General features: G+C 49.7%; 2 protein-coding genes across 5 annotated transcripts in view; both read left to right on the top strand.

Moving 5' to 3' along the window:
- INSR (insulin receptor) overlaps positions 1–20,938 on the top strand; it is a 180,969-nt gene that overhangs the window by 66,525 nt on the left and 93,506 nt on the right. The window lies entirely within an intron of this gene.
- On the top strand, positions 1,389–3,243 carry LOC100452176 (uncharacterized). Its single transcript, XM_009252685.3, is given in 3 exon segments — positions 1,389–2,427; positions 2,429–2,921; positions 2,924–3,243. Coding segments are annotated over 3 exon segments (699 nt in total). The 5' UTR covers positions 1,389–2,340; the 3' UTR covers positions 3,043–3,243.

The following is a 20,938-nucleotide window of genomic DNA, read 5'->3' as shown; positions in this document are numbered from 1 at the left end:
TACAAAAAATACAAAAATTAGCTGGGTGTGGTAGTGCATGCCTATAGTCCCAGCTACTTGAGAGGCTGAGGTGAGAGGATTGCTTGAGCTCAGGAGGTTGAGGCTGCAGTGAGCTGTGATCGCACCATTGCACTCCAGCCTAGGCAACAGAGCCAGACCCTGTCTTTAAAAAAAAAAAAAAAGAATGCAAATGTTTGCTTGATTATTCAGCTGGTATTTAACACACAGTTCTTTGTTCCAGAGGGACTGTCCAGCAACAAATACTGAATTCGTTAATTTTTCACACCAAACCTAGTGAAAATAACTGGAAAAGGTATATGCTGGAAAACTCAGTGTTCTAGAAACATTCATGTTTGCCATCCCAAGAGCAAAAGTCATGGAATGCCTGATGCTTAGTGTTAAGAGGAAGGAATTCCACACAGCCTGTGGCTAGCTTTTCTTATTTCATTGGTGTCCAAGACAAGATTTGAACTGTTTACTAAAGGAAATTAGCATCATAAGTCTCCTCTGGCACATATTTCCAGCATCCAAGTGTAGCTGCTGAGATCTTGCTCAAGAGTAGCAAAATTGGCAGGGGGAGTAGGGCATTGGTTTTTACATCAGCTTAAAGAATTTTTTTATCAGCCATTTTTGCAGTTTGGAAACCTGTTTGGAGTAGGGGTGTATGGAGATGAAATTGGGCTGTTTCTAGGATTCACCTCCTCCTTCAGGCATTTTTTTTTTTTTTTTTTTTTTGAAACAGGGTCTGGCTCTGTTGCCCAGGCTGGCGTGCAGTGGCGTGATCATGGCTTGCTGTAGCCTTGGCCTCTTGGGCTCAAGCAATCCTCCCACTTCAGCTTCCCGAGTAGCTGGGACCACAGGTGTACACCATCGCGCCTGGCTAATTTTTATATTTTTTTTGTAGAGATGGAGTCTCACTATGTTGCCAGGGATGGTCTTGACCTCTCAGGCTCAAGCAACTCTCCTGCCTCGGCCTCCCAAATTGCTGGGATTACAGGCAGGAGCCACTGCAGTTGGTACTCAAGAGGTTTTTTTTGTTTGTTTTTGTTTTTCCCTTGAGATGGAGTCTCGCTCTGTTGCCAGGCTGGAGTGCAGTGGTGCGATCTTGGCTCACTGCAACCTCCACCTCCTAGGTTCAAGCCATTCTCCTGCCTCAGCCTCCTGAGTAGCTGGGACTACAGGCACACGCCACCATGCCCAGCTAATTTTTTTTTTGTATTTTTAGTAGAGACGGGGTTTCACCATGTTGGCCAGGATAGTCTCGATCTCTTGACCTCGTGATCCTCCCGCCTCGGCCTCCCAAAGTGCTGGGATTACAGGCATGAGGCACCATGCCCGGCTGATCCTCAGACATTTTTAATTTTCCTTTTTTTAGTGTTACAGCCAGCCATTTGAAAAATGAGACTTCTCCCTAACCTTGTGTCAAACTCAGAGATGTTGTCATCTTGGCTTTGATGTGGTGGAGGAGAGGGGCTTCTCATTCCGGGATGGGGTTTCTCTACCTGGGTCCTGCAGACACTGGGGCTGGATTGTTCTCTGGGGTGGGGCCATCCTGGGCACTGAGGGTGCTGAGCAGCATCTCTGGCTTCCACCCACTCCATGCCAGGAGCGCCGCCCCGGAGGCATGGCAAACACAAATGTCTCCAGACACTGCCAGGTGTCTCCTGGTGGGCAGAATCACCTCCATTTGAGGACCCCTGGACCAGGGTGCTGGAATGGGGGTGAGGGGCACTCTGCAATTATTCTCTGCTCTTTTTTTGAGGGGGGGAAATGGAAACCAAGGGCCCATCATCAGCCTCGTGGCTCTGTGGCTTGACACTGCCGTGCTACCGACAAAAATGCCACATCCCTAGACTTGGGGGACCAAGGAATCTGGGGGAATATGATTATAGTTATTTAATGAGGGTGGGTTTATGTATTACTCAAGTGCTGGGCTGGGGAGTCAGGACATAGCCGCAGGGAAGAGAACAGACAGGTCCTTCCCTCTTGGAAGCCCCTCGTGAAACACCTAATTGGTGACATAGTATACTGGAGAATCAGAGGGTGTCACTCAAGCATTTTGGCTTGGTGGTTGGCGGGGGAGGTGGCGGGCCAGGCACTCAAGCACCCCTAAGCTGATCTGGAGAAAGTGTCAGGGAAGGGGAACATCAGCATTTCTCCCTGAGGAATCATCTTACACTCATGATGGCAACTGGCCCACAGTAACATTGATGGAGCGAGTGTCTTCTTGTGGCTCGGCCACTCAATAGCTGTGTGACCATGGGTAGGTTACTGAACCTGTCTGTGCCTCAGTCTTCTCCTCTGTAAAATGGTAACATCTAGGATTGTTGGGGGAAATAAATGGTTAATAATTGGAATAGTGCTGGGTGCATAGGAAACTCTAAGTGTTACACAGCATGTGGCCACAACCTCCCGTCTCCCCTCCTCTCTCCTCTCTCCTCTTTGCTGCTGCTCTGCTGCCTTGATGGGATACTCCCCTCTCTGTCTCTGTCTGTCTGTCTGACTGTCTGTCTGTCTGTCTGTCTCTCTCTCATCCCCTTTTCTCTCCTCTGTTCCCCCACCCCCACCACTGATGCAGTTTGGACCAAGTTTTCTTTAGCCAGCTGATTTAGAGACAAGCAGAACCTGGATATTTATTGGGGGTTCGGGGGACTTCCTTACAGCCCTAGGTCTCTGTGAAAAGGGCCCTGGATTATCTCTGCAAAAGCCCACCTGCTACTGGTTAGCCAGGACCATCTCCACTTTCAGACACCAGCTTCATCCAAACACTCTTTGCTGTATTTATAACCACGGTGCATTTTCTCGGGACGCACATCTTGCGGCTTCTTGGCCCCTTCGCCCAGGGTGCACTGACTGGACCATCGCCCTCCAGCAGAGACAGTGTCTTTCTTTGTGTGTTCTCCTTCCTCTGGTCGAGATGTGGTTGGTCACCTGGAGTGGGGCCGTCAGCAAGTCGCCTCGGCTTCGTGGAGGCTCGCTGCCCCCATGGCGGAAAGCTCGGCCACACACCCTGATGTCTCGACACCTTTGAGCTGCCCATGAATGGGTTTTCAGAGCTTCCCGTGTTTACTTCGCTTCACGCCTCTGTTTGTGCTGTGGGGAAATTCTTGGCAGAGGAAAAGCCAAGTGGAAAACAGCCCTGCTTGGTGTCAGGGCTTGAGGTTGAGGGAGAAAGACTGAAACGGAGATTTGCATGAACTGGTTTGCACATGTGACAAGACTTTGTCTTTAAAAAAAAAAAAAAAAAAAAAAATTGGCCTGGTGTGGTAGCTCACGCCTGTAATCCCAGCACTTTGGGAGGCTGAGGCAGGCGGATCACGAGGTCAAGAGATCGAGACCATCCTGGCCAACATGGTGAAACCCTGTCTCTACTAAAAATAAGCTGGGTGTGGTGGTGTATGCCTGTAGTCCCAGCTACTGGAGGCTGAGGTGGGAGAATGGCTTGAACCTGAGAGGCAGAGGTTGCAGTGAGCCGAGATCGCGCCACTGCACTCCAGCCTGGGTGGCAGAGCAAGACTTGGTCTCAAAAAAAAAAAAAAAAATTTTGTTCCAGTCTATTCTGGTGGCTTAGAGGAGGGAAGATGGGAAATTTTGGGTTTAATAGAGTAACATCCATCAGGTTGAGGGCTTTGAAGCACCTGGGAACATCCATAAGTCACTACTGAGCACCAGCTGTATCCCAGGCACATGGTCCTCACAACAATCTTTTCACAGAGCTAGGATTTGAACCCACAGTCTCTCTGGCTTCAGAACCCTAGCTTTTCCTGCTATACTCTGCCTTACAGAGGAAGGGAACTTTTGTACTGGGTTTTGAAGGGTGAATAGGAGTTCAATGAAGAAGAAGCACATTCTGTGCTAAACTTGGCTTCCTGATCCCCCTAGAATTGGCCAGAAGCCAATATCTGGAGGCCAAAATTGGGTCACTAGGGTGACCAACTCATCACAGGGCCCTGGATTATCTCTGCAAAAGCCCACCTGCTGTTGGTTAGCCAGGACCATCACAGTGTGCCCAGGTAACCCTACGTTTCACCCCAAAGCAGAATTTTACAGCAGAGCCTGGACACCAGTTGAATTTTCTTTAACTCATTTCTGTCAATGGTTACCTCCAAAAATGCTCCCTTGCGTCTTTATGCTGGGCTTCGCTCCCTTGTGTCTTTATGCTGGGCTTCGCTCCCTTGTGTCTTTATGCTGGGCTTCGCTCCCTTGCGTCTTTATGCTGGGCTTCTTTCTCTAGGTACTTCAATTTCTTGCTTTGGGTGAAAATCAAATGAGGTAATTAATGCTTGTGACATGTAAAGTGTAGTGCACGGCACATGGTAACCTCTTTAGTTTTAGCCAGTTGTTTTTTGTTTGTTTGTTTGTCTTTGAGACAGAGTCTCACTCTGTCACCCAGGCTGGAGTGCAGTGGCACAGTCTCAGCTCACTGCAACTTCTGCCTCCCAGGTTCAAGCAATTCTCCTGCCTCAGCCTCCCGAGTAGCTGGGATTACAGGCGCATGCTGCCACACTGGGCTAATTTTCGTATTTTTAGTAGAGATGGCATTTTGCTATGCTGGCCAGGCTGGTCTCAAACTCCTGACTTCAGGTGATCCGCCCTCCTTGGTCTCCCAAAGTGCTGGGATTACAGGCCTGAGCCACAGCGCCCAGCCAGTTTTAGCCAGTTTTTCATTGGCCTCCCTCTTTGCCTTTTTTGCAAGGGAGCTGGCCTCCCTGTCCCTGGAGTAAAGCAGGCTTCTTATACCTATAGCTTCCTCTAAGGAAGCGTAGTTACCTCCAGCCTGGCCCTCCCCAAGGACATAGCTGTTTCCTCCACCAAGAGCAAGGAGTGGACATAATCACTGCCAAATAGGGAAGCCAGGCTGGACACCGTGGCTCATGCCTGTAATCCCAGCACTTTGGGAGACCGAGGTGGGAGGATCGCTTGAGGCCAGGAATTCAAGACCAACCTGGGCAATGTAGCAAGACCCTGTCTCTAAACAAATAAAAATATTAGCCAGCTGTGGTGGCCCATGGCTGTAGTCCCAGCTACTCCAGAGGCTGAAGCAGGAGGATTGCTTGACCCCAGGAGTTTGATGCTGCAGTGAGCTATGGTCACACCACTGAACACCAGCCAGGACAACAGAGCAAGACCCTGTCTCTTAAAAAAAAACAAAAAATAAGGAAGCCAGATGGGTGCTGGGTGTGGGGGACACATGTCAAAAGTCAGACCTCTGTCTGAGTAAGGAAACAGGTTCAGAATTAGGATTAAGGACCAAGACAGCTTGAGGTCGTCAGAGGCCAGGAATTTCCATACAGCCTGCGGTCCAAAGTGCCAACCAAGCTGGGCTAGACAGATGTTGGGGAAGAGTCTCTGTCGCCCTCTTTCCTTCCCCGTTAGTGCTATCAGCTGAGCATGGGTCACTCCTGATTTTTTTTTTTTTTTTTTTTTACCGAGGACATAGGCTCAGAGTGTCTTCTAGCTTTCAACCCACCCAAGACTCTGACTTAGCCTTTCCCAAATGGTGTTGTGCAGAAAAATGAGAAAATTGTTAGGAGGATCATTTGCCTGGTAGACAGTACATGCTTGATAGCTGTAAACAGTTGGTGCTCAATATATTGTGGCTTGTGGATCTTCTCAGCTGCTTCAGAACCCCAAGTCTGCTGTATAATTGTACTTGATCCCGACAACAGCCCTGCCAGATGGGTGTTACTGTGATTCCTGTGTCCTGGCAAGTGGACAGGGGGCCTGGAGTAGCTGAATTGCCTAGAGAAGGGGACATAGCTAGAAAGGAAAAGTTGAAACTCAGTGTGATGCCAGAGGCCATGCAAACTTTATCCTAAAAGGAGGGATCTTTTTTTTTTTTTTTTTTTTTTTTTTGAGACAGAATCTCGCTCTGTAGCCCAGGCTGGAGTGCAGTGGTGCGATCTCGGCTCACTGCAACCTCCGCCTCTCAGGTTCAAGCAATTCTCCTGCCTCAACGTCCCAAATAGCTGGGATTACAGACGTGTGCCACCACAACCAGCTCGTTTTTGTATTTTTAGTAGGGATGGGGTTTCGCTGTGCTGGCCAGGCTGGTCTCGAACTCCTGACCTCAGGTGATCCGCCCGCCTCAGCCTCCCAAAGTGCTGGGATTACAGGCATGAGCCACTGCACCCAGCCTTCTTCTTCTTTTTTTTAGACAGGGTCTCACTCTATTGCCCAGGCTGGAGTGCAGTGGCAGAATCTCAGCTCACTGCAACCTCTGCCTCCTGGGTTCAAGAGATTCTCCCACTTCAGCCTCCCGAGTAGCTGGAATTACAGGTGCGCAACACCACAGCCAGTTAATTTTTGTGTTTTTAGTAGAAACGGGGTCTTGCCATGTTGGCCAGGTTAGTCTCAAACTCCTCACCTCAAGTGATCCGCCCACCTCAGCCTCCCAAAGTGCTGGGATTACAGGCATGAGCCACTGCGCCTGGCCTGGTGAAGACCTTCTTGCCGGTGGGGACTCTGCGGAGTCCTGACAGGGAGCAGGGCATCACATGGCGAGGGAGCTGAGAGTGTCAGCTCAGGTCTCTCTTCCTCTTCTTATAAAACCACCAGTCCCACTCCTATGATAAACCATTAATCCATGAATGGATTAATCCACTTATGACGACACAGCCCTCATAATCACCTCTTAAAGGCCCCACCTCTCAATGCTGCCACATGAGAAATTATATTTCAACATGAGTTTTGGAAGGGACAAATATTCAAATCATACTATTATGTTACCAGTAAAATTTAAAATATAGGAATCATAACGGCCGATGTGTGGCGGGCTTACCAAATACTAGACCCTGTGCTAAGTGTTTTATATCTATTATTTTATTTAATTTTCTTGGTCACTGCATAACATATGCTCTGTTAGTCCCAGTTTTTCGAATGGGCATAACAAGACCGAACCTACCTAGAGTTGGCACAAGTTGTAAAAATAGGATTCGTGGCCGGGCATGGTGGCTCACACTTGTAATCCCAGCACTTTGGGAGGCCAAGGCGGGAGGATCACCTGAGGTCAGGAGTTCGAGACCAGCCTGGCCAACATGGCGAAACCCTGTCTCTACTTAAAATACAAAAATTAGCCAGGCGTGGTGGAGCGCCTGTAGCCCCAGCTCCTTGGGAAACTGAGGCAGGAGACTCGTTTGAACCTGGGAGGCGGAGGTTGCAGTGAGCCAAGATGGCGCCACTGCACTCCAGCCTGGGCGACAGGGCAAGACTCTGTCTCAAAAATAAAATAAAACAAAAAAATAGGATTCACTTTTGCCACCAACTTGAAAAGGAGGCAAACACAAGATTACTCATCTCTGGAGAGGAGGCATTCAGATTTGCCTACTCAGCATTCCTGGAGATAGAACCAGATTTTCATGGGTTAGAATCATATTTTGCTTGGGAAGCCACTCAGACCTCATTGTGTGGACTCTAGTCCTAGAGCCAGCTTCCTTTATTCCTTCAGACTCTTATGATTGGCTCAGGGGAAGGCACGTGACTCAGACTCGGCCAATCAGCTTTCTTAATTCCTCCAGCCTCCATGATTGGTTCAGGGGTGGGCATGTGACCCCAGAGGGCTCCATAAGATTCAGTTCTGGGCCTTTGGTGGGAGTGATAGAAAGAGAGATTTTTTTCCTTGCTAGATCTTCCTTGCTGTGAAGCTATAATCCAGGTGCCACCATGTAGAGACCACCTGTCTCAGACTTCTGACACCATAGAAGGAAGCAGGACTGAGAAAAGGAAAGGGAGAGAGATGGGGTCCCCATGACATCATTTGACACCTGGATCTAGCTGTACCTAAAAGTGTCCTTGTCCTATGACTTGTTAGTTAAATAAGCCAGCAATCGTTCTTTTCTTTTTCTTTCTTTCCCTTCCTTACCTCCCTCCCTCTTTTCTTTCCTTCCTTCTCTCTCTCTCCCTTCCCTCCGTTCCTCCCTTCCTTCCTTCCTTCTCTCTCTCTCTCCCTTCCCTTCCCTTTCCTTCCTTCCTTCCTTCTTTCCTTCCTTCTCTCTCCCTCCCTTCCTCCCTTCTCTTTCTTTCTCCCTTCCCTTTCCTTCCTTCTTTCTTTCCTTCCTTCTCTCTCCCTCCCTCCCTTCCTTCTCTCTCTCTCCCTTCCCTTCCCTCCCTCCCTCCTTCCTTCCCTCCCTCCCTCCCTCCTTCCTTCCCTCCCTCCCTCCTTCCTTCCCTCCCTCCTTCCTTCCCTCCCTCCCTCCTTCCTTCCCTCCCTCCCTCCTTCCTTCCTTCCCTCCCTCCCATCTCTCTGTCTGTCTCTCTCTCTGTATAACTGAGCTTTCTGTTCTCACAAACTGAGAGAGGTCTTGCTAATCCAAGGCATGACAATCAGAGCAACATGTGAAGCCCAAAGAGCTGCAGAACTCCCCTCCATGGCTTCCAGCCCCGGGGGTGGTCAGTGGAAGTAACTGGAGCCCGGAGCTTCAGAGGCCAGTGTGGAGGTTGGAAAGGTTGTGGTGAGGAGAGAGTAATGTATCTGGTCCCTGCAACAGACACCCCTGCAGTTTTATCCTGAATCCTGGGTAATTTCCCCAGGTCCTGGGAAGCCTAACAAAGCCCCTACTCAGATGTTGGATTGCAAGTCCTTTTTGTTTGTTTATTTTTTAAATCCACTTTAAATATGTCTGAAAACCACACACAGAGTGACTGCTGCACAGAAGAGCGAATGGTTCATGCCTTCTTCTTTGCTGCCACCAACAAGCCAGTTACCTGCTTCTCTGACATGGGACCCTTGGCTGGAGCTCACTGGCTGCCTTCCTGCCACCTCTAAGCCTCTGCACTTGCTGTTCCCTCTACCTACATGCTTTGCCCTGTGATCCTTCCTCATGTGATTTCCTCAGATTATCTTTGCTCAAACAACAGGCAAGGGCTGGGCCTTAATCTCACACCTGTAATCTCAGCACTTTGGGAGGCCAAGGCAGGTGGATCACCTGGGGTCAGGAGTTGGAGACCAGCCTGGCCAACATGGCGAAACCCCATCTGTACAAAAAATATACAAAAAATTAGCCAGATGTGGCGGCGGGTGCCTCTAATCCCAGGCACTTGGGTGGCTGAGGCAGGAGAATCACTTAAACCCAGGAGGCGGAGGTTGCAGTGAGCCGAGATCATGCCACTGCACTCCAGCCTGGGCAACAGAGCGAGACTCCGTTTCATAAAAACAAAGAAACAAACAGAAAAAACCAACAAAACAAAAAACAAGAGGCAAGAAGTTCAGTGTGCAGAATCTTTGAGAAAATCCCATGGTTGTTAACCCCAGGTCTGCCCCTTTTGAGCAGGGTGACGTTAGGCAACTGATTTGATTTCTCTTAGATGAAATTTCCTCCCTCCCTGCTTATTCAACCGCAGTACTGAGGACATTTGGAGCTGGATTATTTCTCTGGTGGCAGCTGTCCTGGGCATTTTAGGGTGTTTAGTAGCATCCCTGGCCTCTCCCCACTAGATACCAGTAGCACTCCCACCCCACACGAGTTGCGACAACCAGAAATGTCTCCAAGACACTGCCACGTGACCCCCGGGGGGTCAGAATTTCTCCCCTTCCCCCTGTGGTTTCCTATGGAGGTGGAACATGTTTATTTCTTTGCTCACCGTTTTGCAATCTCTCTTCCCCCACCACAAGGCAGGGACTCTTCTATCTCTGTCACCATCCCATCCTCCCACAGTGGAGAGAGCTCTGGGGACTCTCCTGAGCAGCAGATTCTTGGGCGCCACGTTCTGTTCCATTCCTGGGGATTTATCTCTCTGCTGAGTGATGGGTACATGAGAACTCTCTGTATCACCCTTGCAACTTTTCTGTTTTGTTTTTACAAAAGAAAAAAAAGAAGGCCGGGCATGGTGGCTCACGCCTGTAATCCCAGCACTTTGGGAGGCCAAGGTGGGTGGACCACGAGGTCAGGAGATCAAGACCATCCTGGCTAATACAGTGAAACCCTGTCTCTACTAAAAATACAAAAAAAATTTAGCCGGGCGTGGTGGCGGGCGCCTGTAGTCCCAGCTACTCGGGGGGCTGAGGCAGGAGAATGGCGTGAACCTGGGAGGCGGAGCTTGCAGTGAGCTGAGATCGTGCCACTGCACTCCAGCCTGGGCGACAGAACGAGACTCTGTCTCAAAAAAGAAAAAAATTAAAAAGAAAAAGGTGAGAGATATCACTCATTGACTGCTACCGAAACATTCTGTGGCTGGGAGAGGAAAATACCAGAAAGGGTGAATGTGGTCGATTGAATGATGCCTCTTCCTTCCCCCAGAGATGCCCACATCGTAATCCCTGTCACCTGTGAATTTGGTACCTCACTTGGCACAAGGCTTTTTGCAGATGTGATTAAGTTGAGGATCTTGAGATAGGGGGATGATCCTAGATTATCTGGTGCACCAGATGCCATCACAGGGATCCTTTTCAAGGAAAGAGGGAGGCAAGAGATTGAAGTGCTACGGCCAAGAAAAAGGGGCTGCCTTAAAAGCTGGATTCTCTCTGGAGCCTCCAGAAGGAACCAACCTTTGTAACATCTTGATTTTAGCCCTGTAAGACTCATTTTGGGCTTTTCACCACCAAAACTGTAAGAAAATAAGCAGGGCATGGTGGTTCATGCCTGTAATGCCAGTGCTTTGGGAGGTCAAGGTGGGACGATTTCTTGAGGCTAGGAGTTTGAGACCAGTCTGGGCAACATAGCAAGACCCCATCTCTAAAAAAAAAAAAAAGAAAGAAAAATTAGCTGGGCTTGGTGGCACACATCTATATTCCCAGCTGCTTGGGAGGTTGAGGTGGGAGGATTGCTTGAGCCCAGGAGTTCGAGGCTGCAGTGAGCCATGATTGCACCATTGCACTCTAGCCTAGGCAACAGAGTAAGATCCCGATGCAAGAGAAAATAATAAATGTATGTCGTTTTACATTTGTGGGCATTTGTGACAGAAGCAATGGGAAATGGATACAGTGAGAAACCCAGCATCTGGGCCTGGAAACCCCCTCTGGGTGGGTCTCTAGCCAGGGGCCAACAGGAATTGGAGCAGGGGCTTGGTGAGAGGTGGATACGGGGCCCCAGCATCTTGGTGGCCTTGCTGTGGCTTCTGAGGACACCTGCAGTGGCTCCCTTACACCGTGGCAGTTTGTTCCTTCCTAGACCCCCTGGATACAAGGGGCCTGCACTTTCGAACCCAGAGCCCAGGGACATCCCTCGTGGTTCCCTGTTACCCTCTGGATGTCTGTCCTGCTACTATGCACCTCTCCCCAACTCCTGGTACACAGTGGGAGTTCAGGGGCCGTCTCATTTGTACCACATAACATCACAGAGTTCCAAGACGCCATGCAATATTCTATTTAGGATTTCAGAGGCACAGTCAGTTACATCCATCTTCTTTTTGTCTTTGAGACAGAGTCTTGCTCTGTCTCCCAGGCTGGAGTGCAATGGCATGATCTCAGCTCACTGCAACCTCTGCCTTCTGGGTTTAAGCGATTCTCTTGACTCAGCCTCCCAAGTAGCTGGGATTACAGGTGCACGCCACCACACCTGGCTAATTTTTTGTATTTTTAGTAGAGACGGGGTTTCACCATGTTGGTCAGGCTGATCTCGAACTCCTGACCTCAGGTGATCTGCCCAGCTTGGCCTCCCAAAGTGCTGGGATTACAGGCGTGAGCCACCGTGCCCAGCCTGCTTCCATCTTCTTAGCCACTTTTCCCTCAGGTGAGACCATGAGATTAGGAACCTGTTTCAATTTCCATCGGAATTTCCCAACAGAGCTGGGGCTTTGTGATTCGAATATGTTCAGAGAAGGAAGCAGAAATGAAGGATGTTATCAGAAAAGGAGGCTCAGGACTGGGTGTGGTGGCTCACGCCTGTAATCCCAGCACTTTGGGAAGCCAAGGTGAGTGGATCACCTGAGGTCAGGAGTTCGAGACCAGCCAGGCCAACATGGTGAAACCCTGTCTCTACTAAAAATTACAAAAATTACCCAGGCGTGGTGGCACGCGCCTGTAATCCAAGCTACTCGGGAGACTGAGGCAGGAGAATCGCTTGAACCCAGGAGGTGAAGGTTGCAGTGAGCCAAGATCATGCCATTGCACTCCAGCCTGGGTGACAGAGCAAGACTCCATCTCAAAAATAAATAAATAAATAAATAAATAAATAAATAAAGGAAAAGGAAGCTAGGTAGTTTTTAGGGGCTGCTGGCTTTTCCAAGCTTCAGGCATTTTGCTTTGAGTCTTTTTCTGTCTTTCGAGTCATCCTGAAGTGGAACCGAGAGAGGACTGAGTGGGTGGAGGGGGTGGTGGTGGGGACGGCTGTCTGCTCTGCTGGAATTGAGAGTCTGGGAGATCATTGTGGTGTTTTTGGAGTGATTCTTAACCCCAGATATAGACAATGACACAAGGGGCATAAATACGAGGAACAGTCACCTTCCCTGGTGTCCTTGTTTGAAGCATTTGACCATCTGGGCGAGGCCCGGGAGCGTCTGAACTGACTGGTGCTTCCATGAACAAGCACAGACTCAGAGCCCGTGGTCCTGGGTTTGAATCCCAGGTCTTCCACTTCTTTACTGTGTGACCTTTGTCTACAAAAAATAAAAATTTAGCCAGGCACAGTGGCATGTGCCTGTAGCCCCAGGTACTCGGGAGGCTGAGGCAGGAAGATCCATTGAGCCCAGGGGTCAAGGCTGCAGTGAGCTATGATTGCACCACTGCACTCCAGCCTGGGCAACAGAACCAGACCCTGAAGAAAGAAAGAAGGTGGGGAGACAGGGAAGAAGGAAGGAAGAAAGGAGGGAGGGAGGGGGGAAGGAAGGAAGGAAAAAAAAGGGAGGGAGGGAGGGAACAAGGAAGGAAGGAAGGAGGTGGGGACGGAGGGAAGAAGGAAGAAGGGAGGGAAGGAGGGAGGGAGGGAGGGAGGAAGGAGGGAGGAAGGGAGGGAGGGAAGAAGGAAGGAAGGAGGGAAGGGAGGAAAGGAAGGGAGGGGAGGAAGGAACAAGGAAGGAAGGAAAAGGAGGGGGGAGGAAGGAGGAAGGGAAGGAAGGGAGGGGAGGAAGGAAGGAGAGAGGAAGGGAGGGAGGGAGAAAGGGAGGGAGGGAAGAAGGAAGGAAAGGAGGGAGGAAGGGAAGAAGGAAGGAAGGAAGGGAAGAAAAAAGGGAAGGGAAGGACCTTTGGAACTACTGAACATCTCTGTTTCCTCATCTATAAAAAGAGGGATAAGTCATCATCATATCTTCCTCTATGGTCATTGAGTGGATGAAATAAGACAGCATTTGCAAATCCCCTAATGCATACGTGGCCCCTGATTTTGTTCCTTGGGCTACAGTGATGATAGAGGTTTAAAACCCCCAAACACTGTGTTGAAATCTCTCACGGGACAACCAGCCCACCAGCAGAGAATGTCATTTTTCCATCCTGGGTAAACAGGGTAGAGAAGAATGAGGACCTCAGGCCAGGTTAGAGAGACCTCGCTTGGTGACCTTGGGAAGGCTTTTAACTTTTAACTTTAATGCTAACGTCTGGTTCCCTCCGGTTAGGCAGTCGGCGGCCCAGCCGTCTTGTCTTGAAGTTTCTGTTGCCTTCCATCATGGGTTTATTTGTTCAGCAAATGTTTATGGAGGGCCAGCACAGGGGGGAATAAGAACTAGAGTTCTAGGAAGACTTGTGAAGAAACAAGTTCCGAGCCCCAGGGAGGAAAGAGGTCATTGCCTCCCTCCGGGGAAAATGTCTCTTCTCATACCTGGTTCACTTCTTAAATGGAATTTCCCCCTTCAGATGAGTAAGGAGTTTAATCACAAAGAGAAAACACCTTCATCACATAGCCATCCTTAAAAGGCATTTATTGGGAAGCTGGTTTACAGACTTCTCACCCAGGTTGCTAACAGCCAACCTGTCTGGGTTTTGGGAAGTTAAAGTGTCTATATCCCATTTCTTTTTTTTTTTTTTTTTTTTGAGACAAAGTCTTGCCCTGTCACCTAGGCTGGAGTGCAATGGCACGATCTCTGCTCACTGCAACCTCTGCCTCCCGGGTTCAAGAGATTCTCCTGCCTCAGCCCTCCCGAGTAGCCGAGATTACAGGCGTGCACCACCACGCCTGGCTAATTTTTTGTATCTTTACTAGAGACGGGGTTTCACCATGTTGGTCAGGCTGGTCTCGAACTCCTGACTTCGTGACTCACCCACCTCAGCCTCCCAAAGGGCTGGGATGACTGTGCCCAGCCAGTTCTGACTTTTTAACTTGTGATTCGACTTTTCCTGTCTGAAGTCTTTCTCTGCTGGACATGAGTTGTTGAAAGTGTTGCTTTTCTTTGTAGACGATTAGAGGAGCCCATGCACTGGGCTATGGACGATAATACTTTGAAGATGTGCAAATGATTTGCAACCTTTGTTGCAGAAATCATCCCTCTGAGATGCTGTTTGGCTCGATAAATAAAAGACCTGCAAGAAAGAATTTATTTTGAGCATTCCTTGGGGGAGAGAAGCAAAGGGGAAGTGAATGCTGCATAATAATTCTTTGCATACTTTATGGAGGGTGGGTTCCTGCAGTGCCCTGTGGTGTTTTTTGTTTGGTTTTTTTTTTTTTTTTTTTTTTTGAGATGGAGTTGCTCTGTCGCCCAGATTGGAGTGCAATGGTGCGATCTTGGCTCACTGCAACCTCCGACTCCCGGGTTCAAGCGATTCTCCTGCCTCAGCCTGCCAAGTAGCTGGGATTACAGACGCGCTCCACCACGCCCAGCTAATTTTTGTATTTTTAGTGGAGACGGGGTTTCACCATGTTGGCCAGGATGGTCTCGATCTCCTGACCTCGTGATCCGCCCAGTTCGGCCTCCCAAAGTGCTGGGATTACAGGCGTGAACCACCGCGCCCGGCCCCCTGTAGTGGTTTAAAGCATCTTCACTGTTATTCTAAGCCTCACATTTTAAACAGAGCTGGAAAAGGACTCTAATTGCTGGCCTGGGATCCTTGTGTGCTGTAGGAATTCACTGAGGGAGCGGGGCTGAAGAGGGCTGCTAGAGGATGGTACAGAAGCAGATGGAACTTTCTCTCTGGCTGGACACAGTAGCTCACACCTGTAATCCCAGCATTTTGGGAGGCTGAGGTTGGTGGATCACCTGAGGTCAGGAGTTCGAGACCAGCCTGGCCAACATGGTGAAACCCCGTCTCTACTAAAAATACAAAAAATTAGCGGGACGTGGGGGTGGGTGCCTGTAATCCCAACTACTTGGGAGGCTGAGGCAGGAGAATCGCTTGAATCCGGGAGGTAGAGCTTGCAGTGAGCCGAGATCATGCCATTGCACTCCATCCTGGGCAGCAAGAGTGAAACTCCATCTCAAAAAAAACCCAAAAATAAATTTAAAGAAAAATTTTCTCTCTGATTCTGCCTGCCTGCTAGGCTGGAAGCACCATGAGGTCAAGGTCCACGATGTCTTGTTGCTATTGAAGCGCCCCCAAAACATGGCAGACCCTCAGCAAATCTTGGACAGGTGAATGCGCATTCGATTCAACATGTGTCTGCTAGGTCGGAGCTGAGCGGGAATCGCAGGGCTTGGGTCCCGGGGATGATGGGGAATAGCAGTGTGATTGTGGGGAAGCCAGGGGAGTGGGGTGCTGGAGCCCCCAAAGCTATAAATCAGGGCTTGATGAACAGACAGACAGATGGACCAACTCAGCCATTTCAGCCCCATCCGCTTTGATGATTTCCCTCTGGCTCTGGCAAGGGTCTCGCTCACCAAGTGGTTCTCACCCTAGGGTGGGTCTGGATATTTCTGGGGACATCTGTGGTTGTCACACATCGGGGTGGGGGGAGATGCTCCTGGCATGGAGTGGGTGGAGGCCAGGGATGCTGCTCAGCACCCTGCAATGTACAAGACGGCCCCACCCCAGATGAAGATCCGACTCAGAATACCACCAGTCCTGAGGCTGAGAAACCCTACTTTAAGATAACAGTGACGGGGGAATTTTCCACCCCAGAGTCTGAGTCTGCGACTTGGGAAACGGCCCCGGCATTACCAGGTGTTGAATTTGTGAGAATAAAAGGAGAAGGTGTGTAGCCCGTGACCCAGTCCTGCCCCAGACAAACCGATATTCCCTCCAAAGCTCTATTTGGCAGAAGTGTTTTCGTTGCCTCTTGCCCGTGGTATCTCCCCTGATAAGCATTGTGGATTGTTCCAGATCGTGTTGACGGGGACAGCTTCCTTCTCCGCGGCTGCTGGCCCTGACCCTGCAGCTTTTAGTCTGTGGGAGTAGAGTCAGCTGTTGAGCAGTTTACTCTGTCCCTGTGTCAATGGGATTGTGCATGTTTTGGTTCCTGAGGGGTCATTGATGGTGCACTTTTCTTTTGTTGTTAGTCAATTTAATTTGTTACTAATAATAAAATCCGGAACTTACCTGACCCCAAAGGCCCAGGTCCTTAAGAATGCTTGGTGGAATGCACGTCCTTTTCAAATACCGGCTCCTTTGGAAAACACAGAGGATGGAGTGAAATCCTTACCTGGATTGTACTGGCAGTTGGATGATAGCGTCATCTCCTGAACATGGAATTTAGCTTATTGCTAAATAAGACAGCGCAGTGCCTCACACCTGTCATCTTGGTGCTTAGAGAGGCGGAGGTGGGAGGAATTCTTGAGGCCAGGAGTTCAAAACCAGCCTGGGCAATACAGAAAGAGCCTATGTCTACTACAAATATAAAAATTAGCTGGGCGTGGTGGCGTGCACCGGTAGTCGCAGCTACTTGGGAGGCTGAGGCGAGAGAATCGCTTAAGCCCAGGAAGTCGAGGCTGCAGTGAGCTGTGACTGTGCTACTTGCACTCCAGCCCGTGCAGCAGAGCGAGATCCTCTTTCAAATAAACCAGCCAACCAACAAGCAGATCCCAAGGGGACAATTTTTCCGGAATTACCTTATTGTATCAAGAACAGTTTGATCAACACCTATAATCCCAGCACTTTGGGAGGACGAATCACTTGAGGTCAGGAGTTAGAGACCAGCCTCGCCAACATGGTGAAACCCTGTCTCTACTAAAAATACAACAATTAGCTGGGCATGGTGGTGGGTGGCTGTAATCCCAGCTACTTGGGAGGCAGAGGCAGGAGAATTGCTTGAACCCGGGAGGCAGAGGCTGCAGTGAGCTGAGACTGCACCACTGCACTCCAGCCTGGGCCACAGAGCAAGACTCTGTCTCTCTCTGTCTCTCTCTCTCTCCATGTATATATATATACAACTTACCTTGAAGACTGTTTTGGCACCCCTTAACTTTTGTGCCAGAGGCGAGTGCCTTGCTTGTGTCACCCTGGTTCCAAGAATCTGCATAGTTTTTCCCAGCCCATTCTACAGATAGGGAAACTGAGGCCCAGGGACACTAGGTTCTCCTCCAGGAGTCGCACAGCAAGGAGAAAGTGGAGCCAGGACTTGATGCCAAACACTGAGACTCCAGAACCCATATTTTCTCGGCTCTTAGGTTTTTGTCAATTTCCTAAATTTGTGTGTTTTAGTGGGGCTGAGTTTCTCCTGTTAATTTGTTTATGGAGAGGAGACACTCCTGTTTACTATTTTTTTTTTTTTTTTTTTTGAGACAGAGTCTCTGTTGACCAGGCTGGAGTGCAATGGCTCAATCTCGGCTCACTGCAACCTCCACCTCCCGGGTTCAAGCAATTCTCCTGCCTCAGCCTCCCGAGCAACTGGGATTACAGTCACACACCACCACACCTGACTAATTTTTGTATTTTTAGTAGAGATGGGGTTTTCCCATGTTGGTCAGGCTGGTCTCAAACTCCTGACCTCAGGTGATCCACCTGCCTCGGCCTCCTAAAGTGCGGAGATTACGGGTGTGAGCCACCGCACCTGGCTCTTGGCGTTCTCCCTTGATAATACTTTTTGGGGGTCATTTCGAATCTCTGTTTCTTCTGTGGTCACGTTCATTTGTAATTTACTTATCCAACCCGCAACCAATAGACTTTTCCAGCCCTTTGTTAGTATAAACAGAACTCTTTGACTTTCATGGCGTTTTTGTTCTGGAGGTGCTATCCTTGATTGCTAAGACACCCACGACATTGCTCTTGGAATTGGAGTAGGGTGGATAAAGTAGTATTCAAAGATGGGGGTGATGCAAATGTTCTGTATTTGAACCTGTACATTAGCCAAGTGTTATTTTTACCCCCATGTTCATCTATTATGGAATAAAATACATGACTTTGGCCAGGCGTCATGGCTCATGCCTGTAATCCCAGCACTTTGGGAGGCTGAGACGGGAGGATCGCTTGAATCCAGGAGTTCGAGACCAGCCTGGGCAACATAGTAAGACCCCGTCTCTAAAAAAAAAAAAAAAAAATTAGCTGGGCATGGTGGTGTGTGCCTATAATCCCAGTTACTTGAGAGGCTGAGGCAGGAGGATCAGTTAAGCCTGGGAAGTCAAGGCTGCAGAGAGCTGTGATAGGCAGCCTGGGTGACAGAGGAAGACCCTGTCTCAAAACAAAACAAAACATGACTTTTATGGAGTTGAGCTCAATGTTTGCATACACATGAGGAGCAGAAGCTGGAGGTTTCAAATAAATATCTGGCTTCTGCAGGCTGCCTGGAGAGAGGTTAGAGCAATGCATTGGTCACCCAGCCTGGAGTGCAGTGGTGTGATCACAGCTCACTGCAGCCTTGACCTCCTGGGTACAAGCAATCCTCCTGCCTCAGCTTCCTGAGTAGCTGGGACCACAGGTGTGTGCCACTATGCCCAGCTAATTTTATTTATTTATTTAGAGATGGAATCTCGCTCTGTCACCCAGGCTGGAATGCAGTGGCACAATCTTGGCTCACTGCAACCTCTGCCTCCTGGGTTCAAGCAGTTCCCACGCCTCAGCCTCCTGAGTAGCTGGGATCACAGGCATGTGCCACCATGCCCAGCTATTTTTTTTTTTTTTAATGGAGTCTTGCTCTGTTGCCAGGCTGGAATGCAGTGGCGCGATCTTGGCTCACTGCAACTTCCAACTCCCCTGTTCAAGCGATTCTCCTGCTTCTGCCTCTCGAGTAGCTGGGATTACAGGCACGCGCCACCATGCCCAGCTAATTTTTGTATTTTTAGTAGAGAGGGGGTTTTCACCATGTTGGCCAGGATGGTCTCGATTTCCTGACCTCATGATCCACCCACTTCGGCCTCCCAAAGTGCTGGGATTACAGGCGTAAGCCACTACACCCAGCCTAATTTTTGTATCCCTGGCCGAGACAGGGTTTTGCCATGTTATATAAGCTGGTCTCGAGCTCCTGGGCTCAAACGATCCACCCGCCTGGGCCTCCCAAAGTGCTGGGATTACAGGTGTGAGCCACTGCGCCTGGCCACAGCTGTTGTTTTCTCATTGGCTTGAGAATTGTTCTCTTAAGCTGGTCAAGGTTATGACGGTTTGTGTGGCCTGTGCATGTGTGTGTGGTCAGATCCCATTTTTCTAAAGCAAAGTTTCTATTTGGGTATCTGCTGTTTAATTTTTCAGGGATTTTTTTTTTCCCAGTTGCTAAGGAAAGTACGTTAAATTTTATCTTTGCATCCTGTAGAACTCTTTGTGAATAATACACAGCCAGAGGGAAGACAGGCTGAGGAAGCAGATAGGAAGGAAGTTCAAGGCGGGGATTTCTATGTGAGAACCAAGAAACACCTTTGATCTTTAGATTTCAAAGTGGGAAATTCAAGGTGAGGTGGGCGTGGAATTAGGAGTAAACCCAAGAAGAGCGAGTGGGCGGTTCCTCCTGGCAGCCACACAATAGTTACGTGGCATGAGGTCAGTGGCATCTCAGAGGGTGGTGTTGTCTTTGACTTAGATGAGTTCCAAGAAGCAGAAGTTCGTGAGCCAAACATGAGGTGGTTTTCTGGGGGGTACAAGTGCTGGAAGGGGGGCCAGCTCTTAACCACAAATCCCTTTCCATGCCCAAGGCCAAGCTCCTTGTAACTCCTTTTCTTTGTTTGCCTCCCTCCCTCCCTCCCTCCCTCCTCCCTCCCTTCCTCCTCCCCTCCCTCCCCGCTTCCTCCCTTTCTCTTCCCCTCCATCTCTCCCCTCCCTTCCTTCCTCTCTCTCCTTCCTCCCTTCCTTCCTCTCTCTCCTTCCTCCCTCCCTCCCTCTCTCTCCTTCCTCCCTTCCTCCCTCCCTTTCTCCCTCCCTCCTCCCTCCCGTCCTTCCTTCCTCCCTCCCTTTCTCCCTCCCTCCCTCCTCCCCCCTCCCTTTCTCCTCCCCTCCCTACCTCCCCTCCCTCCCTTTCTCCTCTCCTCCCTCCCTTCCCCCCTCCCTCCTTTCCTTCCTTCCTGTCTCCTTCCTTCCTTCCTCCCTCCCTCTCCTTCCTTCTTTCCCTCCCTTCCTCCTCCCCTCCCTCCCCCTCCCTCCCTTTCTCCTCCCCTCCCTCCCTTCCTTCCTCTCTCCTTCCTTCCTTTCCTTCCCTTCCTTCCTTCCTTCCCTCCCCCCTCCCTCCCTCCCTCCTTCCTTCCTTCCCTCTCAAACAAGGTCTCACTCTGTCACCCAGGCTAGAGTGCAATGGCACAATCATATCTCACTGCAGCCTCAAACCCCTATGCTCAAGTGATCCTCCTGCCTCAGTCTCTCAAGTAGTTTTTAAACTTGTTTGTAGAGATGGGTCTTGCTATATTGCCCAGGCTTGTCTTGAACTTCTGGTCTCAAGCGATCCTCCTGCCTCAACCTCCCAAAGTGCTGGGATTACAGGTGTGAGCCACTGCCCCGGCCCATTCTCCTTTCTTTAGCCAGGCTAGGGAGACATTAAGTGGGGAAACTCATGTTTTTTTTGAGATGGTTGCTTTATTCTCGTGATATTTTCCCTTTCCAACTTCCTTGATCCCTCCCCAGCCTCCTCTTAGTGTCTGTGTGTGGGTGAAGGGGCTTTGCTATACCTTCTGCTTTGGGTCTCATTCATTTTAATTTTTTGTTTTGTTTTGAGATGGAGTCTCACTCTGTTACCCAGGCTGGAGTGCAGTGGCACCATCTTGGCTCACCGCAACCTCTGCCTCCCAGGTT

Source organism: Pongo abelii, chromosome 20 (assembly GCF_028885655.2).
Source record: "Pongo abelii isolate AG06213 chromosome 20, NHGRI_mPonAbe1-v2.0_pri, whole genome shotgun sequence".
NCBI classification, from domain to species: domain Eukaryota; kingdom Metazoa; phylum Chordata; class Mammalia; order Primates; family Hominidae; genus Pongo; species Pongo abelii.
The sequence above is the reverse complement of the archived record's forward strand: the minus strand, read 5'-3'. Positions and strand labels throughout refer to the sequence as shown.